Source organism: Pogoniulus pusillus, chromosome 17 (assembly GCF_015220805.1).
Source record: "Pogoniulus pusillus isolate bPogPus1 chromosome 17, bPogPus1.pri, whole genome shotgun sequence".
In the NCBI taxonomy this organism is placed as follows: domain Eukaryota; kingdom Metazoa; phylum Chordata; class Aves; order Piciformes; family Lybiidae; genus Pogoniulus; species Pogoniulus pusillus.
This window is the reverse complement of record NC_087280.1, coordinates 13,976,314-13,994,940: the sequence shown is the minus strand read 5'-3', so window position 1 is coordinate 13,994,940 and position 18,627 is coordinate 13,976,314. Positions and strand designations below refer to the sequence as shown.

The 18,627-nt window shown below is 62.4% G+C and overlaps 3 protein-coding genes across 5 annotated transcripts; all 3 read right to left on the bottom strand.

Annotated features, from left to right (window-relative positions):
* Positions 1-30: 30 nt before the first annotated feature.
* Positions 31-6,850, bottom strand: UNC45A (unc-45 myosin chaperone A). Its single transcript, XM_064157776.1, has 20 exons — positions 6,633-6,850; positions 6,144-6,302; positions 5,537-5,573; positions 5,270-5,445; positions 5,086-5,178; positions 4,691-4,858; positions 4,096-4,264; positions 3,708-3,878; positions 3,451-3,622; positions 2,920-3,220; positions 2,701-2,795; positions 2,485-2,626; positions 2,228-2,368; positions 1,962-2,089; positions 1,708-1,774; positions 1,475-1,588; positions 1,178-1,293; positions 961-1,078; positions 729-884; positions 31-570 (listed from the first exon to the last, which is right to left on the bottom strand). The coding sequence occupies exons 1-20, from the start codon at positions 6,642-6,644 to the stop codon at positions 310-312; spliced, it is 2,796 nt and encodes a 931-aa protein (XP_064013846.1). The 5' UTR covers positions 6,645-6,850; the 3' UTR covers positions 31-309.
* Positions 6,851-7,015: 165 nt separating this feature from the next.
* Positions 7,016-8,852, bottom strand: LOC135182671 (protein shisa-like-1a). Its single transcript, XM_064157074.1, has 3 exons — positions 8,840-8,852; positions 7,423-7,672; positions 7,016-7,241 (listed from the first exon to the last, which is right to left on the bottom strand). The coding sequence occupies exons 1-3, from the start codon at positions 8,850-8,852 to the stop codon at positions 7,016-7,018; spliced, it is 489 nt and encodes a 162-aa protein (XP_064013144.1).
* Positions 8,853-9,702: 850 nt separating this feature from the next.
* Positions 9,703-18,553, bottom strand: MAN2A2 (mannosidase alpha class 2A member 2). Of its 3 annotated transcripts, none has more exons than XM_064157772.1 (24): positions 18,473-18,553; positions 17,762-17,916; positions 17,346-17,600; positions 17,042-17,186; positions 16,762-16,933; positions 16,259-16,386; positions 15,962-16,135; positions 15,677-15,863; positions 15,419-15,596; positions 15,099-15,301; positions 14,686-14,868; positions 14,371-14,485; positions 14,134-14,201; positions 13,813-13,978; positions 13,031-13,267; positions 12,808-12,930; positions 12,595-12,709; positions 12,367-12,500; positions 12,146-12,287; positions 11,884-12,017; positions 11,469-11,546; positions 10,957-11,151; positions 10,745-10,855; positions 9,703-10,310 (listed from the first exon to the last, which is right to left on the bottom strand). In XM_064157772.1, the coding sequence occupies exons 2-24, from the start codon at positions 17,891-17,893 to the stop codon at positions 10,158-10,160; spliced, it is 3,528 nt and encodes a 1,175-aa protein (XP_064013842.1). In that variant the 5' UTR covers positions 17,894-17,916; positions 18,473-18,553; the 3' UTR covers positions 9,703-10,157. The 3 variants fall into 3 exon arrangements, with proteins under 3 accessions (XP_064013842.1, XP_064013843.1, XP_064013844.1); XM_064157773.1 differs by having other exon boundaries at positions 9,703-10,262; XM_064157774.1 differs by lacking the exon at positions 11,469-11,546.
* Positions 18,554-18,627: the final 74 nt, after the last annotated feature.

The window sequence follows — 18,627 nt, the reverse complement described above, 5'->3', positions numbered from 1 at the left end:
GGCGCGAAAGACGAAGCGCACAGCCCGGGCCGTGGTCTAAGAGCAGCTTTAGTGCGGTGTCACCGGGCGGACCCGCCGCCGTACTGGGCCCCAGGCCGGCCCTCCCGGTTAAGGCAGACGGTGGCGAGGCAGTGGCAAGCCCCCTTCTCCCCTCGCCCTAGGGCGCTGGGCAGGCAGCCCCAGCCCCAAGGCAGCAGCAGCGTGTGCCAGCCCCCCACGAGTGGCCGGGACCGGCCAGGCCATGGCCATCCCGGAGTAGCCAGTGAGCCCCAGCCCGGGGCAGCATGTGCGGGCAGCCCCCCCAGCCCCTCACTCCTGGCCCGGGTTGGGCTTGATGAGGCCGTAGGACACGGCCTGGGTCAGGCTCTCCTGAGCTGCCTGGGCCACACGTGGCTTGTCCTGGTCCTTGGCCAGCACCAAGAGGATCTCCAGCATCTCACTGGCCATCAGCTGCTCAGCCACCTCACGGTCGGCTGCCACCATGTTCATCACCACCACGGCCCCGCGCTGCTGCAGCTCGGCGCTGGGGCTCAGCAGGAGGGCCTGCAGGATCTCCAGCCAGTGCACTGTCTAGGGGGGAGCAGAGCTGCCCTGAGTGCTGCACCCCTGTCTCACAGGCAGCATAGGCTGCCCAGCACCTAGGGCCAGCACTAGGACAGCAGGAGAGAAAAGGGGACACAGGGTGCTGTCCCAGGGGGTGCTAGGTGTCCCTGCGCCATGGCACTCACCACCTGGGGGATGCGCTTGCAGATCGGGGGGTGCAGGGAGGTCAGCATGGCCAGGGTCCCTGAGGCTGCCCGCCGCAGCCTCTCATCCTCCTCCCCACTGTACAGCACTATCAGCTTCAGCCGGTCACTGCCCTCAGCCAAGAACAGCTCCTGCACCTGCAGAGGGTGAGAATGGGTCAGAGGGGTGCAGGGGAGCCAGGAGCCCGTGGCAAATGCCTGGCCCACCCCTCACCTCCTTGCTCATGGCCATGTTGCACATGCACTCTGTGGCAGCCAGCCGGATAAGCTCGTGCTCCTCAAACATGTACCCCTCAATCATCGGCACAGCCTTCTCCTTCAGGATCTTCTGCCTGTGGGGGGGTGAGTGTGAGAGCTCTGGCCCAGGGCAGCCCACTCCAGGGCCAGGCTCCACCCCTACCCTGTCCGGTACTGTGCCCCACTGCCCATACCGCAGCCTCTCACTAATGCCAGCCAAGTTGGTCAATGCCATCAGCCCCTCGAAGTTCTCCAGGCCTGTGCGCTGGAGGTGCAGGAGGCTCACCAGGGGCCGGACCACCTCATAGATCTGTGGAGAGACAGGAGCACAGGGCTCCATCCTTAAGTGAGGGGCAGAGAGGCCCAAGCCCAGCCAGGAGGCAGAGCTGCTCCCACAGCCAGGCCTGGGCCTTTGTGGGGAGCAGGGGTCATGCCCAATCTTGTTCCACAGGGACAGGCAAACCCACGCTGCCCACAATGGGGACCCTCACCCGCTCTCCAGGGAAGGCCATCTCTGGGTTGGACGTAATGGTGATCTTTGCCAGGGCCTGAGCTGCCTTGGTCTGCCCCACTTCAGTGCCTTCCAGGGACAGTGGGATGAGAGCCTGGAGACAGCAACCAGCTTATAGGCAGCCCCAGCCCCCTCACAGCTTGTGGATGATTGAATAAAATCACAGTCACCTTTGCCCTTCCCACAGCCCCACAGTGGGGCCTGTCTCCTCACCTTTCCTCCTCCCTGCGCAACCACGCCGCCCCGGTCCTCCGCCTCTGCCACCAGTGCCAGGAACACCCTGGGGACAAAAGCAGGAGCAGATGGAGACAGGATCCTGGTGCAGTGGGTTACAACAGCACAGCAGGCCCAGGCTCCACTAGACTCCCGTTGTCCCACTCTATCTCCTGGCAGCTTGCATCCACTATAGGCACAGACCATAATCCCAAAATGAATTCCCTCCCTGTCAGCCCCTGGCACAGCCTTACCTGGAGATCAGCTCCCGGCAGGAGTTGGTGAGTGCCAAGTTCTCACTCTTCACCATGCAGGACAGCGCTGACACCACGCCAGCTGCCAGCAGCTTCCGCACCCGGCGCTTCACGAAGTCTGGTTTGTCCTGCTCCGAAGGCAACAGCAACACTCAGCTCAGTGCTGCCAACCTGCTGCCACCCTTTCCTGAAGGTCCCAGGGTCACCCAGCTCAGAATCCCAGCTCTGCGCACCCACAGCCTCCCCGTCAGCTGCGTCCTGCTCACCTTGGGGTGCTGCTCCGGGATGTGCTGCTTGGCATACTTGGCCAGTTCCACCATCTGGGGGTCTGGCTCCTCATGGTCATAGCTGTTGGTGCAGTTCACCAGCGTGGAAGCGACGGCGTAGAGCACGCTACTGTCCTCCGACTGCAGCGACAACCCGTCACACCCACGATGGAGAGAAAAGCCTACACAGCACCACCACACCCACAGCCTCCTCCGGCAGCCTTCCCCAATGCCCCACAGCAAGCCTCACCGCACACCTTGGCCAGCTGAAACATGGCCTGCATCGCCGCCTTGTCCTCCACAAACTCCTCTTTGACATCCGCATCGAAGGTAAGGTAGGCCAAGCCCTCCACCGCCCAGCGCCGTGTGCCCGCATCAATGGCCTCGTTGCAGAGCCACCTGCCAGAGCGTCCCATGAGCCCAGGCTAGGAGATATCCTGCCCTGCTCCCCTCCTTGCCTGGTACCCACTCACTTGCGGCACTGCTTGGCCAACTTCATCGTGGAGCCCTCGGCAAACTGCTTCATGCTGAAGTCGGTGCCCCCAGCAGAGCCCAGCTTGCAGAGCCCCTGTGTTGTGGAAATGAGGACGATCACCTCGAGGTGCCTCTGAGAGCTCCCCTGGAGGGAGCACTGGGGACCTGCCCGTCTCATAAACACCTCCCGAGCGTTCACCCTGCCCCAGTGTGCTCACCACCAGCGCGCGGATGCGGATGCTGTCCCTCTCGCTGTGCTTGTAGATCTCCTTCAGCAGGTTGACGCCGTTGGTAGTGATGAAGGAGGCGCGCTTGGCCTTATCGGCAGCGTGGATCAGCGCCTCCACTGCCACCAGCTGGTGACTCTCAGAGACAGAGGCGCAGAGGGACAGCACGCTCTCCATGATCCCACTCAGCTCCAGCACCCTGTTCCCGGCCTCTGCAGGGCCCTGCAGCAGGCACGATGCCGTCTGGATGGCCCGCAGCTTCCCGGCCAGCTCATGCCCCTCGAACCAGCTCCTGTAGAGAAGTCGTTAGGAGTGAGAAGGCTGATCCCACCCTCCACTTCTGGCCACACACAACCCCCATACCTGCTGAATCCCAGCACAGGAGGTTTCTGGGGCTCCTGCGATCTCTTTTCATCACCAGAAGCACAAATGCTAGGGGATGTGTCTGCTGCTGCCTCCCCAGCAGACTGCTGGCTCTACAAGACCAAGCCAGCTCTCCAGCCCAGGGGCACCCAGGCTCACCTCACATAGTCCTCACACAAGTGGTGGAAGTTCTCCCTCTCAGCATCACATTTCAGGTCATCGTAAAGCTTGCTCAGAAGAACTGAGGCATTCATCCGGCTGTTCTTTGTCACAGGCAGGCTGCCAGGGGTGCCACACACCGAGCTTCCCACCTCCAAGATCTTCTTCAGGCCTGGTACATGAGATCAGAAACCCAGTGAAAAGCAGAATCGTCTGTGCAGGCATAATGGAGGGATGCTGTAGGCTTCTGTGCTCACCCTGGTCGATCACCCAGAGGCTCAAGCTGTTGTCAGTCTCCTTTGGTGACTTTCTGGGCACCACCTTGATGAGCAGGTTGAGGGCATTGTCTCGGCCATGCGCAGAGGCCCCTTCCAGCGCTAGCAGCTCCAGGAGGTGCTTGATCAGCAGCCTCAGGTCCTTGGAGGAATCTTCCAGGAGACAGTGTGCAGCAGTCAGCACCCTGGGCACAGGCCTCATCCCATTGTGGTGAGGCTGGCAGGAGATGCTGCCATCATCCCAAGCTCCCATCTCAGCTTTCCTGGCAGGGAGCAGTGACAAGGTTGGGCAGTGGGAGAAGAGCCTACCACAGTGCAGTAGGGGCCTCCCCCTACCCCAGGCTAGCCAGCTAGAGCCACAGGCACTCACCCAGCACCACTGCGTCCTCCTTGCGACGGAAATCCTTCTGCAGCCCTTCTTTGAGGGACTCAAACATTACATGCAGCAGGTTGCAGGCAGCCAGAGAAACCTGCTCATGCTCCACACCCAGCACTGCTGCGAGACAAGGGGCCTCCAGCTTGGCCAGGATAGCTGCAGTCTGCAGGTACAAGCACAATGTCTGATGAGACCTCAGGCACTCCCTAGCACCTTGTCACTGAATCACAGAATTGTCTTGGTTGGAAAACACCCTTAAGCTCATGGAGTCCAACTGTAACCTCAGCAACACCCGTTCTAACCCTTCACCAGCATGCCTTTCCCTAGACCAAGTGGCCCAAAACTGAACCCAGTGTCAGCATAGGGGGACAGTCCCTGCCCTGGTCCTGCTGGTCACACTCAGGCCAGGAAATGTCTTCCTGTTACAAGGTTCTCACAAGCCCAGGCCTAGCAAGTGACAACTCCTCTGCTCAGCCAGGCTGGAGCTGGCCACAAGCTACCAGCAGTCTCATTTGAAGCTCCAGTCACCCCGGCAGCAGCTTCCCAGGGCCAGGCCCTGCCACAGGAGCTGGGCGATGCTGACACCTACCCGGGAGCGGTGCCCAGAGCACAACCCCACCAGGGTGCGCAGAGCTGCCAGCATCAGGTCAGGCTGGGCCGTGTCCAGCAGTTGCATGAGCAGCTGCACACCATCACTCTGGAAGATCTTCTCTGCCCCAGCCTCCTCTCGCGCCAGCACAATCAGGTTCTGCGCAGCCTTAGAAAGGAAAGTCTAGGTCACTCCCTCTCCAGAACACAGCCCTGTGTGGCAGGGAATCTTCCCAGCAGAAGCTGGCTGGCCCAATACAGGGGACCTCCTTTTCCCCCAGTCTCCAGGCAGCACATTCTGCTGGTGGGTGGCCTGGCCTCACCTGGGCAGCACCCTTGAACCAGCAGCACTGACTGGGACCACCTCTCTTCCCCTCCATGCCCCAGAGTTCAGACCTTTTGCTTCTTATCTGCATCCTTCTCTTGAGGATCCAGCAAGATCTGAAACATCTGCTCCACCTTCGAGTCTGTGCAGGACATAGTCTTCATCTGAGGCAGGGAAAAAAGAGCAGCTCAGCCCTTGCTGCACCACACCAGCCGCAAGGGTTCAGAGCGGCCCCAAGCACTGCCCCCAGCTCACTTTCTCATGCATGCTGCTCCCCAGAGCACGCAGGGCCTCCTGGAAGGCCTTGTTCTTGGGTTCCAGACTGACACAGCGCTGCAGGTCACTGACGGCCTGGTCGAGGCGGCCCAGCTTCTGCAGCGCCTGGCTGCGGCGGAACAGCGCCTTCACGTCCCGGCCGTTGGCTCCAATGGCTGCGGACAAGTGGCAGGTCCCTGGACTGTTCCACTCTGCCCAGGCAGGCAGCACAGAGCCCACTCCCCTGCCAGCCACCACTGACACTACCTTTGGATGCATCAGACTCTGCCTTAGTGTAGTCCTCCTGCAGAGGGACAACAAGAGAGACATGCTCAACATGCTGCCTGTGAGGCCACGCTCAGCCCAGCCCACGGCAGGCAGCAGCAACATCTGCTGCTCCAGAGCAGGAAAAGAGCGGTGAGCCTTGGGGATGGGCACAGAGTCCCTCAGGACAGCGACCAGCCCAGCAGGACATGTGTCCTTCCCAGAATGCAACCCTCACGGGGTCCCTGAGGAGCCCCTAAAGCTTTGCAAGTACTCTCGCTCTAGTTAAGGCTCTGAGGTGCCCTGTGTCGTTTCTTGTCCCATGGTGGGAGATCAGAGGTGTTACTAACGCTTGGGAGACAGCCCCAAGAACACACACAGCCCAGGCCTGAGAGAAGCCTGTCCTGGTCTTGCCAGGAGGAGGGTCAGCGCGCAGCGCCAGGAGAAAGAGGCAGAGAAAGCATCAGAGAGGGCTCTGCCCTGGACTGATGGCTTCAGGAAGCCAGTAAAGGCAGCTGGGCAGGGGCAGCCGGCAGCCAGCAGCAGCACAGCCCCAGCCAGCCGGGCAGGTTCCGGCAGGCCCCACGGTGACGCCCCACCCTGATCTCACCAGCTTCAGGTAGCAGGCGGCTCGATTGCGGTGCAGCACGGCTCGCTCCGGCTCGGCATCGCAGAGGCTCAGTGCCTGCGTGTAGGCAGCGAGGGCGGCGGCGTGGTCCCCGGCCTGGAAGAGCGCGTTGCCCTGCTCCCGCAGCTGCCCCGGCGTCACCTGCCAATGGCACCGGCTGGATACGCGTGCCCGGCGGGATGGGCACGGCCCAGATTCACCACGGGTGGCTGCCACGGGAATGAATCCGGATAGGGACCCGCCACCCCCGGATGCCCCGGGGAAGGTCCTGCGCACCGGCCTCGGCCTCGTTGAGCAGACACACAGGTAGTCGCCGCTCCAGTCAGCCACCCTCCCTTGCCCGATCCTCACGACCCCGGCTGCTGCTCTGCTCTGCCCTCCCGTCCTCGGCTTGGCCTCGGCAGCCACCAGCCCGCCCCAACCGCTCTTCCCAGACCCTGTCGCGGCCCACCCTGCCCGACGCCCGCTCACCGCTGCCTCCATCGAGCACCGGAATGGGCTCCCCAGAGACGTGGTAGAGTCTCCTGCTCTGCAGACTGGTAAGAGCCGCTTGGCCGCGTTCCTGTGCGCCTTGAGCTAGGTTGTACGGTCCTGCTCCGGCAGGGGGGAGTGGACTCGAAGACCTCCAGAGCTCTCTTCCGAGCCCTGCGATCCAGCGCTCCCGCCCCGCTCCGGCCCCTAAAGCCGCCGCCGGCGCCCGCAGCGCCGGAACGCCCCTGCCACGTGACGCGGCACCGGAAAGGCACCGCCGCAGAGCCTCTAGCGCCACCCTGCGGCCCCAGCTCCTGTCCGGTGTGCCCCCCCCGGTATCCCCTGCACCCCCACCCCCCGAATTCCCTTCTCGCCGTCCCCCCTTAGTCGGCTCGGCCGGGAGGCGCTGTCAGGAGCCCACCGAGGCCAGGAGCAGGCTGGGAGCGGGGGTGCTGTTCCTCCGGAGGGCTGCAGGGTGGGCAGCGGGTGCGGGGCAGAACGCGGCAGGGGCGGCAGCAGCGGCTCTGGTAGAAGTGGAACAGGTCGACGGCCATGAGGAGGACAACCAGGAGGCCGTAGAGCCCCACGAAGGGCAGGGCCAGCGGGTTCCTGCAGGGGGGGAACCCAGGAGGAGGTGGCCATAGACCCCCAGTAAGCACAGCCGCACTGCTGAAGGCCCGGCCAGCTCTGGGCCCCAGGGTGATACCTTGCCGACGCCTAGAGCCACACCAGGACCCCAAAGCTCCCCTGCTGCTGCTCTCCCACGTACCACAGCCCCAGCCCCACTCACCGCAGAAGGCCTGGCCTGGCCAGGCTGGAGAGGTTCACTCTGGTGAGGGCCTCCAGGCCCACTTGGGAGCAGCAGGATTTGAGGGTGTGCGGGCTGGGGCGGCAGCAGTACCGGTGGCTGGCTGGGTCAGTCAGCCGCGGGCAGTAGAAGCCAGGGTGGTAGCGGCCATCAGGGCCTGCATAGCCCTCGCAGAGGTGCAGGTTCTGCACCGAGTCTGCGGTGAGGAGTGGGTACAGAGTGTACGCGGGGGCTTACCCCATTTCGCCTCTGCAGCAAGGCAAGTCAGCGTGCTGACAACAAGGGTGGTGCCAGTGGGACAGCTGCCAGCCCCAAGCAGGTGGCCTTTGCATGGACACTGGAGAGGAGCCTTCCACAGTTACAGCAGGACTGAGATGGGATGGGCTGGGAGCACCTCAGCCCCACAGGACCTCACCGTTGCCACCACACAAGAGCCCCAGGCTCAGCCTCAGCCCAGCAGGCAGCACTGATTGAGCACAGCCCCACCCAGCACTGCCACACATGCCCCCAGCATTCACCACCACCCCAGCAGGCAAAACCATGGGCAAAGTGCATGACATTGTTAGGGAGGATGGGAAAGCCCCTGGCTCAGCCCTGATCTCCCTGTGCTGAACCACCTCCCCCTTCCCCACACCTCGCAGGGATCGCGCTTCCCACGCCACGGATGCACTACAGGGGGCTGGCCCCACCACCACCACACAGCACTGCTCAGCAACCACCAGCACAGACCCCTACCCTTCATCAGAGGCTGTCACAGAGCAGACCCCAAAGGACAAGGCCTCAGCAGGGATGGGGACGATGGGTTCAGGGAGCAAGAGGAGCTGGAGTGAGGCCATACCTGTCCCGAGAAGGCCAGGGCACAGAGCTGTAGCAAGGAGCAGCCAGAAGAGAAGCCCACCCAGCATCTTCCAGGACAACCCTAGGCAGAAGGGGCTCTGGCTCCAATGAAGGCAGAAACCACAGCCCCTCCTGCTCCCGCCTCCATCACGGCCCATCAAGAGCCGCAGAAGCCATTAGAGCCTCCTGCACTCCTGCCAGCTCCTGAGGGACCATCACAGGCAGGCGGGAGCATCACTAATGAGCTTCTTGGGGCCAAGAGCAGGATGAGCGGAACCTGCCCCACCCTGCAGCACGTCCACAGGCCCTCCTTGGGCATCTCAACCCATCTGGGGATCACGGTGAGGTCAGGCTGTGGTATGGACTGAGGGCAAGCAGGTTGGGCCTCAGCCCCTCAGCAGCACAGTCCCAGTGGGCATCAAGACCCCTGTGCCAGTTCCTGGCCCCCTGCCAGCCATGCCATTAGCCAGGCTCTGGGAGAGCTGCTGGTAGAAGTGGAAGAGGTTTATGGCCATGAGAAGCAAGATAAGGAGTCATGCACCAAGCCTGAGGTACTGCCCACTGTGCTGCCCCATGCTAGCTGTCCCCAGGGCAGTGCAAGGTGCCAAGGTGTCAGGGCTAGTTCTTGCTGGCTCCATCGTCCCTGCTCGTTCTTAGGGCCATGGTCCAAGGAATAAGGGCTGCACTGGAAGCTGTGCAGGAAACTGAGACAGAGCTCAGCCAGCACCACCTCCTCCCCACAGCCCTCTCTGATGGCATCCCTTGGTAGTAATTAGCCCCAGGGGTACCAGGGGAACATGGCAACCCTTCCAGTCCTCACAGCAACCAGGAGGATGCTCCTGGTGACATGGCTTCCCGAAGTCTCTGGGACACTGCAGACCCACTGGGCTTCTCCCATGCCAGAGCATGGCCACCATCTGAGGACTTCACAGCACTCAGCAGCGCCCCATGGCAGTGATCCACGGAAGTGTGCCATGGCCCCGTGCACAGCAGTCTGGCTCTCACAGCAGCTGCAGGGATTTCAGCCTGCAGTGCAGCTGGCAGCTCCAGCCTCGGGAAGCTGCTGTACCAGGGTGCATTTGTGGGTGCTGCTCAGCACGAGCCAGGCTCCCAGAATCACACCAAAAAGGAGTTACAGGCACCAAACTTGGGAGGGGACATTCCCATGCCTAACTTTAATCTGCATCTTGTGCTCCTTGTTCCTGCCAAGACCAGGGATCTGGCCACACCACTCTCACACATACTCAAGGCCCTATGTCCTGCTCAGCCCTAAGAGCACCAGCAGGGCAGAGACTCCACAGAGCAGAGCCTGGCACAGCCCTGGCACCCCCGCCAGCATGTCCAGATTAGCCCCCATCTCCCTGGACCACCATTCCCACTCCCCAGGGCGATCAGCTTGAGAATCACAACGCAGACACGAGTGGGGCCTTTGGAAACAGCATCGTGTTTCCCACCATCTCTAGGTGAGCTCAGCCTTCAGTCCACAGCACCTCCCTGCCAGCTGCCCCAGCCTCAGCAGGCTCCTGGCACACCCCGGGTTGAGGGGAGTCCAGCATGGGCCTCTGCCCGGGCAGCCATTAGGGCCCACTGCTCCCACCAACCATGCTGTCCTCAGTGCAGTGCCCAGCCCATGGCCTCCATGCCAAGGCAGTGTCTGGCAGCCTCTGCACTGCCATGCCTCGGCACTTTGCTTCTGAAATCTACCCGAGAACGCAGGACTAATAAATTAGAATTAGCAGCCTCTGAAAGTCCGGCACCTCCTGCCCAGTGCCTGCCGTGGGCCTACTGGCTCAGCCCCTCTTGGGCCATGCTGGTGCTGCTGGGCCTGGTGCTGCTCCCACGCTGCCCAGGCAGTCTGCTCCATCCCGCTCCAGGAGACGCTACCCCAGGTGCACACGGAAAGTGGCAATTTCCATAGGGTCCAGGTGGACGTTGGTGCTGTTGGAGGTCGTGCCCAGTGGGTACATCAAGGTCAGTGATGTGGGCTGCAGGGAGATCAACTCCAGCCCCTGAAACAGGCCACCCAGGGCCAGCTGAGGAGTGGGAGGAGAAAAGAGAAGGGAGAAGGGTGGGTGGCCCAGGTGAGCAGGATGTGGTGCCTGGCAGTACAGGACTATTTATGGGGCAGCACCACATATGCTGTGCCCACCAAAGCACTACGCTGGCCCGGCCCAGTACAGGCTTTGCTCTTCCTTGCTGGGGTCTGCAAGGCTCATGGAAGACTCTAGACCCCTCTTCACAAGAAGCCAACACCCACCAGCTTTGTCTGGGCAAAAGGCAGAGCAGGGATGCACTGTGGGACTCTTGCCCAGCCACTGGCTCAGGAATGCTGGTGCTGGAGGACCTGGGAGGCCCTCCATCCTGGCTTGGCACAAACACAGGAGGCAGGAGGCTTTGTGTCAGATGTGACAGGGGACCCAGCCTGGCTTTGACCCAGCAGTGAGTAGAGCCAACAGCCCAATCCTACCTTGCCGTGGCCCGTGGTGCAGTTAAAGCCCAGATTCTTGGCTTCTAGGCTGCAGTCAAAGCCTTTACGGTGCAGGATCAGGGCTGCCTCGGCTGAAGGGAGCAATTCCTCCTGCCAGGGAGTCAGTGTGAGATGCTGGGCTAGGGACACTCTTGAGACTCCCCAGAGTCCTACTGCTCCTGGCCATGCCTGCTTATGGGCACACAGCTCACCTCTGCCTGCAGTGTCCGCAGGTTAAGGATGTGGAAGTCGCAGGGGAGGGTGGTAGAAAGGGGTGCGAAGGAGCGCAGGGCTGGTGGGGCCAGCTTCTCCTGGGTCACAGGCATGACCAGGGCCTCGGCGTTCAGCTGCATGGAGGTGATGTGGCTCAGCAGGGAGGGGAAGCTGATTGGGCGCCCATCCTGAACCTGTCAGAGAGCACAGGGGTCAGCACAGGACTGGGGAGCAGCAGGGGCCACTGGAGCCCAGACAAGGCCCCCGGGACCTCCTGCTTCTTGCAGCCCCTCCAGCAGCACCCAGAGAACAGGCACCTGCCAGCACAGGTCACCCTGAGGCCCCACCACAGGCTTCACCACAAAGGGAGGGTGGTTGCAGGCCAGGCAGCTGGCACAAGGCCCAGCCAGCCGATGGTCAGACTACAGGTGGCCTACAGGCCCTAGCTAGGCTAGGGGCTAGCATCTAGTGCACCAGACAGGGAGAGACACGGGGCCAGGCCGGCCGTTACCTCAGGGCTGCCGGTCCGGGCGCCGGGGAAGCCCAAGGCTCTAAACACGGAGGCGAGTTTGGAAAAGAAGCTGGAGCTCTGAGTGGGTGACATGGTACATGCACAGAGAGTGGCAAGGGGGTGGGACGAGAACACCATGGTTATAAGGGTGACGTGGCTCTGCAGGGACTAACCACCCGCAGGGCTCCACAGCGACTGACCCCCCACACACAGTACCACGCTCCCTGGAGCCCCAGCTCCAGGTCTGTCCCCACCCAATGCCAGTGCACTGCCTAGGGGGCCACGAGGCAGCACGGCAGGAGACTGTGCACACGGTTACAGGTGGCTTCTTGCAGACACTTCCACTCTGCTCGTCCCAGGGAGAGCTGGGGGCACTGTGCCCAACCCCCATCCTGCAGCCTTCCAGCCCACTCACCTTGTTGGCAGTGGCACGGCGCTCAAGCAGAAGGCGGAACCGGTTGCAGGTCCGCTTGTTGTCCTTCAGCCCTTGGCCCAGGCCCCGGTTGTCATCCTGCATGAGGCGCCGGTCCAGGATCACCTCCAGCTGGCCTGAAGAGAGGGGGTCCCAGCGCTATGGGCTTTAACAGGCACCCTACACACAGCACCCTCCTCCCCATCCTCCCGTGCCCAGCACACCCTGGCACCACAGCTGGCACAGCCCCGTGGCCCCATCTCACCGCTGCCAAGGCTGGAGACACCTAGAGCCTGGGCTGTGTGCAGTGTCAGGCGGCTCTGCATGTCCTGGATGTAGGCCATGGTGGGCATGGGGTAGAAGTTGGCCTGCAGTGGCAGCTTCCGATGGTAGCGACGGGGCTGGATCTACCAAGGGACAGAAATCAGTGGCTGGAGTGATGTCCCTGCATGGGCAGCTTCTGTCCCTCCCCAGGCTGCTGGGTACCTGGAAGCCATTGAGGTCTGTGAAGAAGGTGTCGTCGCTCTCGATATCAGTGCTGAAATGCAGGGCCAGCTCCTTGTTGACATGGTCACGGATGTCCACCAGGCAAGACATGTCCAGGGACAGGCCCTCCACCCCTGTGGGCAGGCAGTGAGGGGCTGGCCCCATGGGCAGCATCATCCAGCACTCCTAGGCCAGTGACCTGCCTGGCACAGCCTTATGTTGTCTCACCTGGCACATTGTAAAGCCGCACCACAGTCTGGACATGCTGGTAGTAGCTGGCCACCTCTGAGAAGAGGGGTCCCTCCATCACCCGCACTACTGGGGGGTCCTTGGGGGTGTAGGGCTGTGGGGAAGGAAGGTTGTGCTGAGGCTGTTGTCTATGGGACTGGCATGAGGCCACAAGCATGGCTGTCAGGTAGCTCACAGAGGCCATCCCTGTACCTTGGCCTCGCCATCAGGCAAGAAGAGATAGGCTCCACTTTTGTCCTTAGAGGTCCTGGTGCCATAGACAAGAAACTGGCTGTTCACTCTCTGCTCCCGCTCCTCCCCAGATTGGCGGATGCTCTGTGGAGCCAGCACAGCGGTAAGCACCCCTGGCACAGGGCATCGCCAGACCCCACTCCCTTTCTTCACCCCCAGGCCAGGTGCCAGACCCTGCACTCACCTGCAGCAGGCCCGACTGCCCTGAGAAGCAGGCCCGCAGGTGCTGGTTCTCCAGGCAGAAGTCATCGGTGGCAGACGGAAGGACTTGCAGGGGCACAGCTGCAGGCTTGCGCACGGGCACATCGCGGCCATGCAGGTAGAGCCGCACAGAGGACGGGAGCGCAGCCTGGCCCTCGAAGGAGCGGTGCAGCTGCAGCACGCGCAGCCCCAGCGCAGGCAGCCGGGCCAGAACTGACACCTGTGGGCACCATGGGCACTTGAGCCAACGCCTCACCCTCTGGGGACTTGCTGGCTCTTTGCAGGGCAAAGACCTCAGCTCAGAGCTTCTGGGAGTTCTGCTGAGGGGGATGTGCATGCAGGCCTTGTGGGCAGTTGGGATGTGGGGTCACTTGCTGCCACAAAGGAAGGCTCATAGGGTAGTATCCTATGTCAGGAGGCTGGTACACGTGAGCCGTGCAGGTTGAGCGGTTCACAAGGGGTTTACAAAGGGTTCACAAGCAGTCAGAGCTTGTATGGAGACACTTGTGGCCAGAGAAGGCTGATAAGGTGGTGTCCCATGTGAGGATAGGAGGCAGCCATGCACAAGCTGTGCAGGCTGAGAGCTTCAGGAGGTGTTCAACATGGATTCATGAGCAGTGGGAGCTTGTGTTGGGAAGTGGAAACCCTTGGTGCCACAGAAGACTCACAAGGTGTCCCATGCAAAGCGTGCAAAGCGAGGAGCCTGACACATATGGGCTGCACAGGCTGAGGGAAGGGCACAGAGTGGCACCAAGACACCCATACCTGGTAGATGTCAGGCATTGCATCGGTGGCAGAGTCCCAGCGTGGGCTCAGCTGAGAGGGCAGGGGCTGCCCCTCCTCAGAGAGCACACGCACATGTGGGGTGTCCACCAGCACTGGCACCAGGCTCAGGCGCTCCTGCTCCAGCGGGTTGAACACCACCAGGAACCTGCAGTGAGATCACACTAGGATGGCCACTCCATGGGGTGCCAGCTGCCCTACACCACCCACAGGTGCAACGCACCCACCCACCACTTCACAAGAGCCCCAAGTACCCCCCAGCACTGTCCCCCACAGTCTCCCAAGCCCTGAAGCAGCCTGTACCGTGGTGAGGTTTCCAGTTTGACCACTGTTCTCTCTGGAAGCGAGTCTTGACTGGAGCGTGTGTCATCCTGGGGAGAGGAGCGGTCAGAGACATGCTGTGCCCACCACCCACGCGGACATAGGCACAGCTCGGACCCTGTCCCCAGCCCAGCAGGGCAGGTAGGGCTGCGTTCCTGGGGCACAGGGGTGACTGTCCCATGCTGCGGCACAGGGAGTCGTGGGCAGGGTGCTGCTCACCGTGCCCAGGAAGGGTGCTGCAGGGTCGTGGTGGAAGGTGTTCTTGTCCCCCAGCACAAGGTAATGCGCAGCGTTGATGATGACGTGCTTGAGGTCGGTGAGGGAGTGGAGCAGCCTGAGGCACAGGCAGATTGAGCCACACAGAACTATTCTCACCTCCATCCCACTGACCCCACCAGAGATACCACACCCTCCCCTGGCAAAGAGGTCTCGCAGGCCCCCCACCTTGAGCCACACTCCCAGCCCTGTGCCCACCAGCCCCGTGCCAACCCGAGATGGACCCCATGGGGCTGTGCCCCAGCCCCTGGCACGCACCGGACTCCATAGTCAACAGCCACAGCCTCCTTGGCGGTACCAGTGATGGCATCGTGGTGCTGGAAGAGGCCCAGGTTGCGGCGGGCATTGATCATCAGGGAGTAGTCAGAGAGTGGATACCTGCTGGTGGTGCCAGTGTGGCGGGCGTGGGCGAGTGCCAGGCTGTACAGGATCTCTGCCCCGCTGTGCAGGGACAGTGTCACCAAGGAGCCCTGCCCCAGCATCCCAGTGCCAGGATGGGGGCAGAGAAGGAACAGCCAGCCCAGCTCATGCATTCTCCATGCCTGGGGTAAGGGTTTGGCACTGCCTGGGCCATGCAGGGGCCACCCCCAACACACTGGCAGCTGGACACAGACCAGGGAACTGCCAAAGTTCTGAGGTACTGCCCCGAAACCCCAAGCCCTGCTCCTCACCGGAGGTGGGCCTCCAGCACCCGGTCCAAGCTCTTGTAGAAGGGCCGGGAGGTGTAGTAGCCTGTCCAGTAGTGGTCTTCTCGGTCCGCGTAGGAGAAGAAATCCCCACTTAGCACCGGGAACCCTGGCAGCTTCATCCCTGGCACGATGCCCACCTTCTTGAACAGGGCATCAAAGTAGTCTGAGAGTGTCCCAAACTGTGCCTGCGGAGCATCACACGCAGCTCTGAGCATGGTGGGGAGCTGCCTCCCACCAGCCCTCCCAGCACCACCCACTCTCTGGTGCCTTCCAGCAACTTCCAGCATGGCTCCTGCTCGTACCTGGACATGGAGACTGGGCTGGGAGTTGAGGAAGTCGAAGATGCGCTGGTAGTTGAGGAACTGGGCATCCCACTCCTGCGGCTTGTCGTAGCGGAAGTCGTCACCCAGGGGAACCAGCAGCACCTTGCTGCGGAACAGCTTGGACTTCTTACGGTACTGGTCCAGCAGCAGCTGGGCTCTGTCGGGGGTGACAGGGCATGAGAGTGCATCCTGGGTATGGCCAAAGTGCTTTGAGCCACTCATTCCTGCCACACTCACCGCTCTGCCACGTTGGTATCAGTGATGGCTCGGGGAGGCACCTTCCACGGGCAGTTGATGCGGCCACCAGGCAGGCGCTTGAAGTCAAACTGGCAGCAGATCTTGGGGTCAGGCCCACAGGTGTGGGGCACATCATAGCTGTAGAAGGGCATCATGTGGCAGAAGATGTCAGTGCTGGTGTCTGTATCTGTGGAACCAAACACAAATGAGCCCCAGCCATGAGTCTTCCTTGCCTAGCGGCAAAGAGGAGGCCCTCTCTGAGGTCCCCTCCCAGCAATCCCTCACCCCATGTCTGTCTCCACATGAACTCCAGGTTCTTGGTGGCAGCAAAGTGCTTCTTGATGGCATAGTGCACACGCTGGATAAGCATGGCTGTCAGGTTGGAGCGCTTCAGCAGGTAGGGCATGGTGGAGCTGTACCCAAAGGGGTCAACAGCCCAGCCTGAGCGAGGTGTCACACCTGGGGATAGAGAGACTGTGAGTACCTCCCAGGAGGAAGCTGATGCCAGGGATGAGGGTGTCTGCTGGTACATCTCATAGGCCTCCCTCCAGTGCCCTGCCCAGCATCCCCTCCAGCTCTCACCAATGTTCTTCTCCAGCCACTGGTGCCCCTCAATCAGCTGGTCGATCATGGCAAAGTAGTGAGAATTGGCCTCATCAGGCATCACCCAGCCGCCCGTCACCATCTCTAGCTGCCCATTGCCAATCAGCCTGTGAAAGGGACACCACAGAATCCTGGTCTCCAGTTCTCCCACTCTGCTGAGGGTACCTTTGTGAGGTGCTGGCACTGCTCTAGCTCTGCAGCGGCACTCGGTGCCCAGTGTTACAGCAATAAGAGGAAGTCCCCCATTTCTAGGAGCACAGAGAGCAGTGCAAGTCGAGACCTACCTGCCCGCCCACATTCCCCGGGGCCCCAGCTCTCACAGTATTCTGGCCCTCACTCTACCTTGCCGCGACTTCAGTGTCTTGTGGCACTGAGATACCTGGGCATCTTCATCTGCCCAGAGCCCTTCTGCGCCTATGGCCAGCAAATCCCACAGTACCCACCCCACAGACTGGGACCATGGGCCAGGCAGGTGGTCCTACCTCCGCACTGCTGCCCGCTTCTGAGCACTGATGTTGTCCCACCACTTGGAGAAGAAGGAGATCTCAGACCAAATGAAGCGGCGACGTGGGTCCTCCTGCATCTTCAGCACCATGCTGTTGAGGATGTGCTGTGTCTGGTCGTAGTAGTATTTATCAAAGGTCTTGATCCAGCCTAGCAGCATGAGGTGGGGGTCACCACGTTGGCCCCAGCCTTTCCCGACCAACATTTCAGGAAGGATCAGCCCTGCCCCTCCCCTGCCTACCTTTGCCTGATGCTCACCTGGGTCATTGTGGGAGTGTGGCACCACAAACACCTGCAGGGGCTCCGTGTCCCACTCGTTGGGCTCATAGGTGATGTCAAAGCCCTGCTTCCACACCCCACCATCCTGGTTGTCAAAGGACAGCAGGGAGTACACGGCCAGCATCTGCCAGGAGGGAGACCAGGCTTAAGGCAGACACAGGGCTGAGAGCCCTCTAGAAAAGCAGGGCCAGGACCCCACCCTGGTACTCGCAGGGCACCCTCAGGGGTGGAGAGCAGGACATTTTGCACTGGTAGAGACCTGAACTACTGGGCTCCCCCTCACCTGCAGGTCTGTGTTCTGTCCCTTGCCCCCCAGGGCAAACTGGCAGTCCTGTGGGGACACAGAGAGGAAGCTCGGACGGCTCTCGGGGGGTAGCACCCAGGAGCCATTGGGTGTGTGGTGAGGTGGGGATGGCTGCCCCTCAGCATGGGCCGTCAGCTCCAGGACCGAGTCCTTGATGTGGCTGATGATCTCATGATTCTCCTCCAGCAGCTGCTCCAGCTGCTCGATGCGGTTCTGCAGCACCGAGATCTGGCTCTGGAGACACAGACATGTGGTGAGACACACTCCAGCGCCCCCTGGGTCCTGGCCACCCTGGGCAGCAGGGTGGGAGCCCTGGCCCGGGCCACCGAACAGCCTCAGGCTGTGCCAACAGGATCTTGCTGGCCTTGGGCCACCTGTCCGTCCGCGTCGCTCACCCTGGGGAAGTTGCCCCCACTCTGGTGGCGTGCGGGGTCATGCTGCACCCGGTCCAGCATCAGGTAGAGCGAGAAGACGGCCACGCAGAAGATGGCAGCTCCGCACACTGTCACCTGCTTCTTCAGCTTCATCCCGGAGGGCCGCAGGGACAGACCTGCATCGCGACACGGTCAGGTCCGCGCCACTCTAGCAGCCGCGGGGCCGAGGACGGGACGGGCAGAGGACGGGACGGGCAGAGGATGGGGCACCGGGACTGACGCGGGACAGACACGGGGACAGGACGGGACACGGGGGCACAGGACAGAGGACAGTGGCTCCTGCTCCGTGCTGCGAGATGAGCCCAGCCGAGAGGCCTGGGACCGAGCAGCGCTGCCCCGTGTCCCCTGCTCTGCCCACCCCGATCTTCCTCCTCCTCCTCGCCCTCCTCCCCGCGTCCTACTTCGCTTAATCCGCCCCAGAGTATTAATAGCCAAGGGGTGACTGGGGCCGGGCCCGGCACAGACTGGAGCCGAGAGCAGCGGGGAGCGGGAGCAGGGCTGAGGCCGAAGCAGGCCGCAGCGAACCCGGGCCGAGACAGGCAGCCCGGGGCCGCTGCACCGCGGCCCGGCACAGGGCCGGGAACGGCACGGCGCGGCCCGAGCCGGAGCCACCCACGGCGGGACGGCTCTGGGGCGGGGACGGGGATGGGGGCGCGGCCGTTCTGCTCTTACCCTGGGCGGCTCCACGGCCCGTCCCGGCTCCTCACATCGTTTGCCCGCCCCGAGCCCGCCGGCTGCTGCGGCCGGGATGGGCCAGGCCAGGCCCCGCCCGCCGGCCCCGCCCAGACCCCGCCCCAGCCCCGCCGCCCGCCCGCCCCACTCGGAGG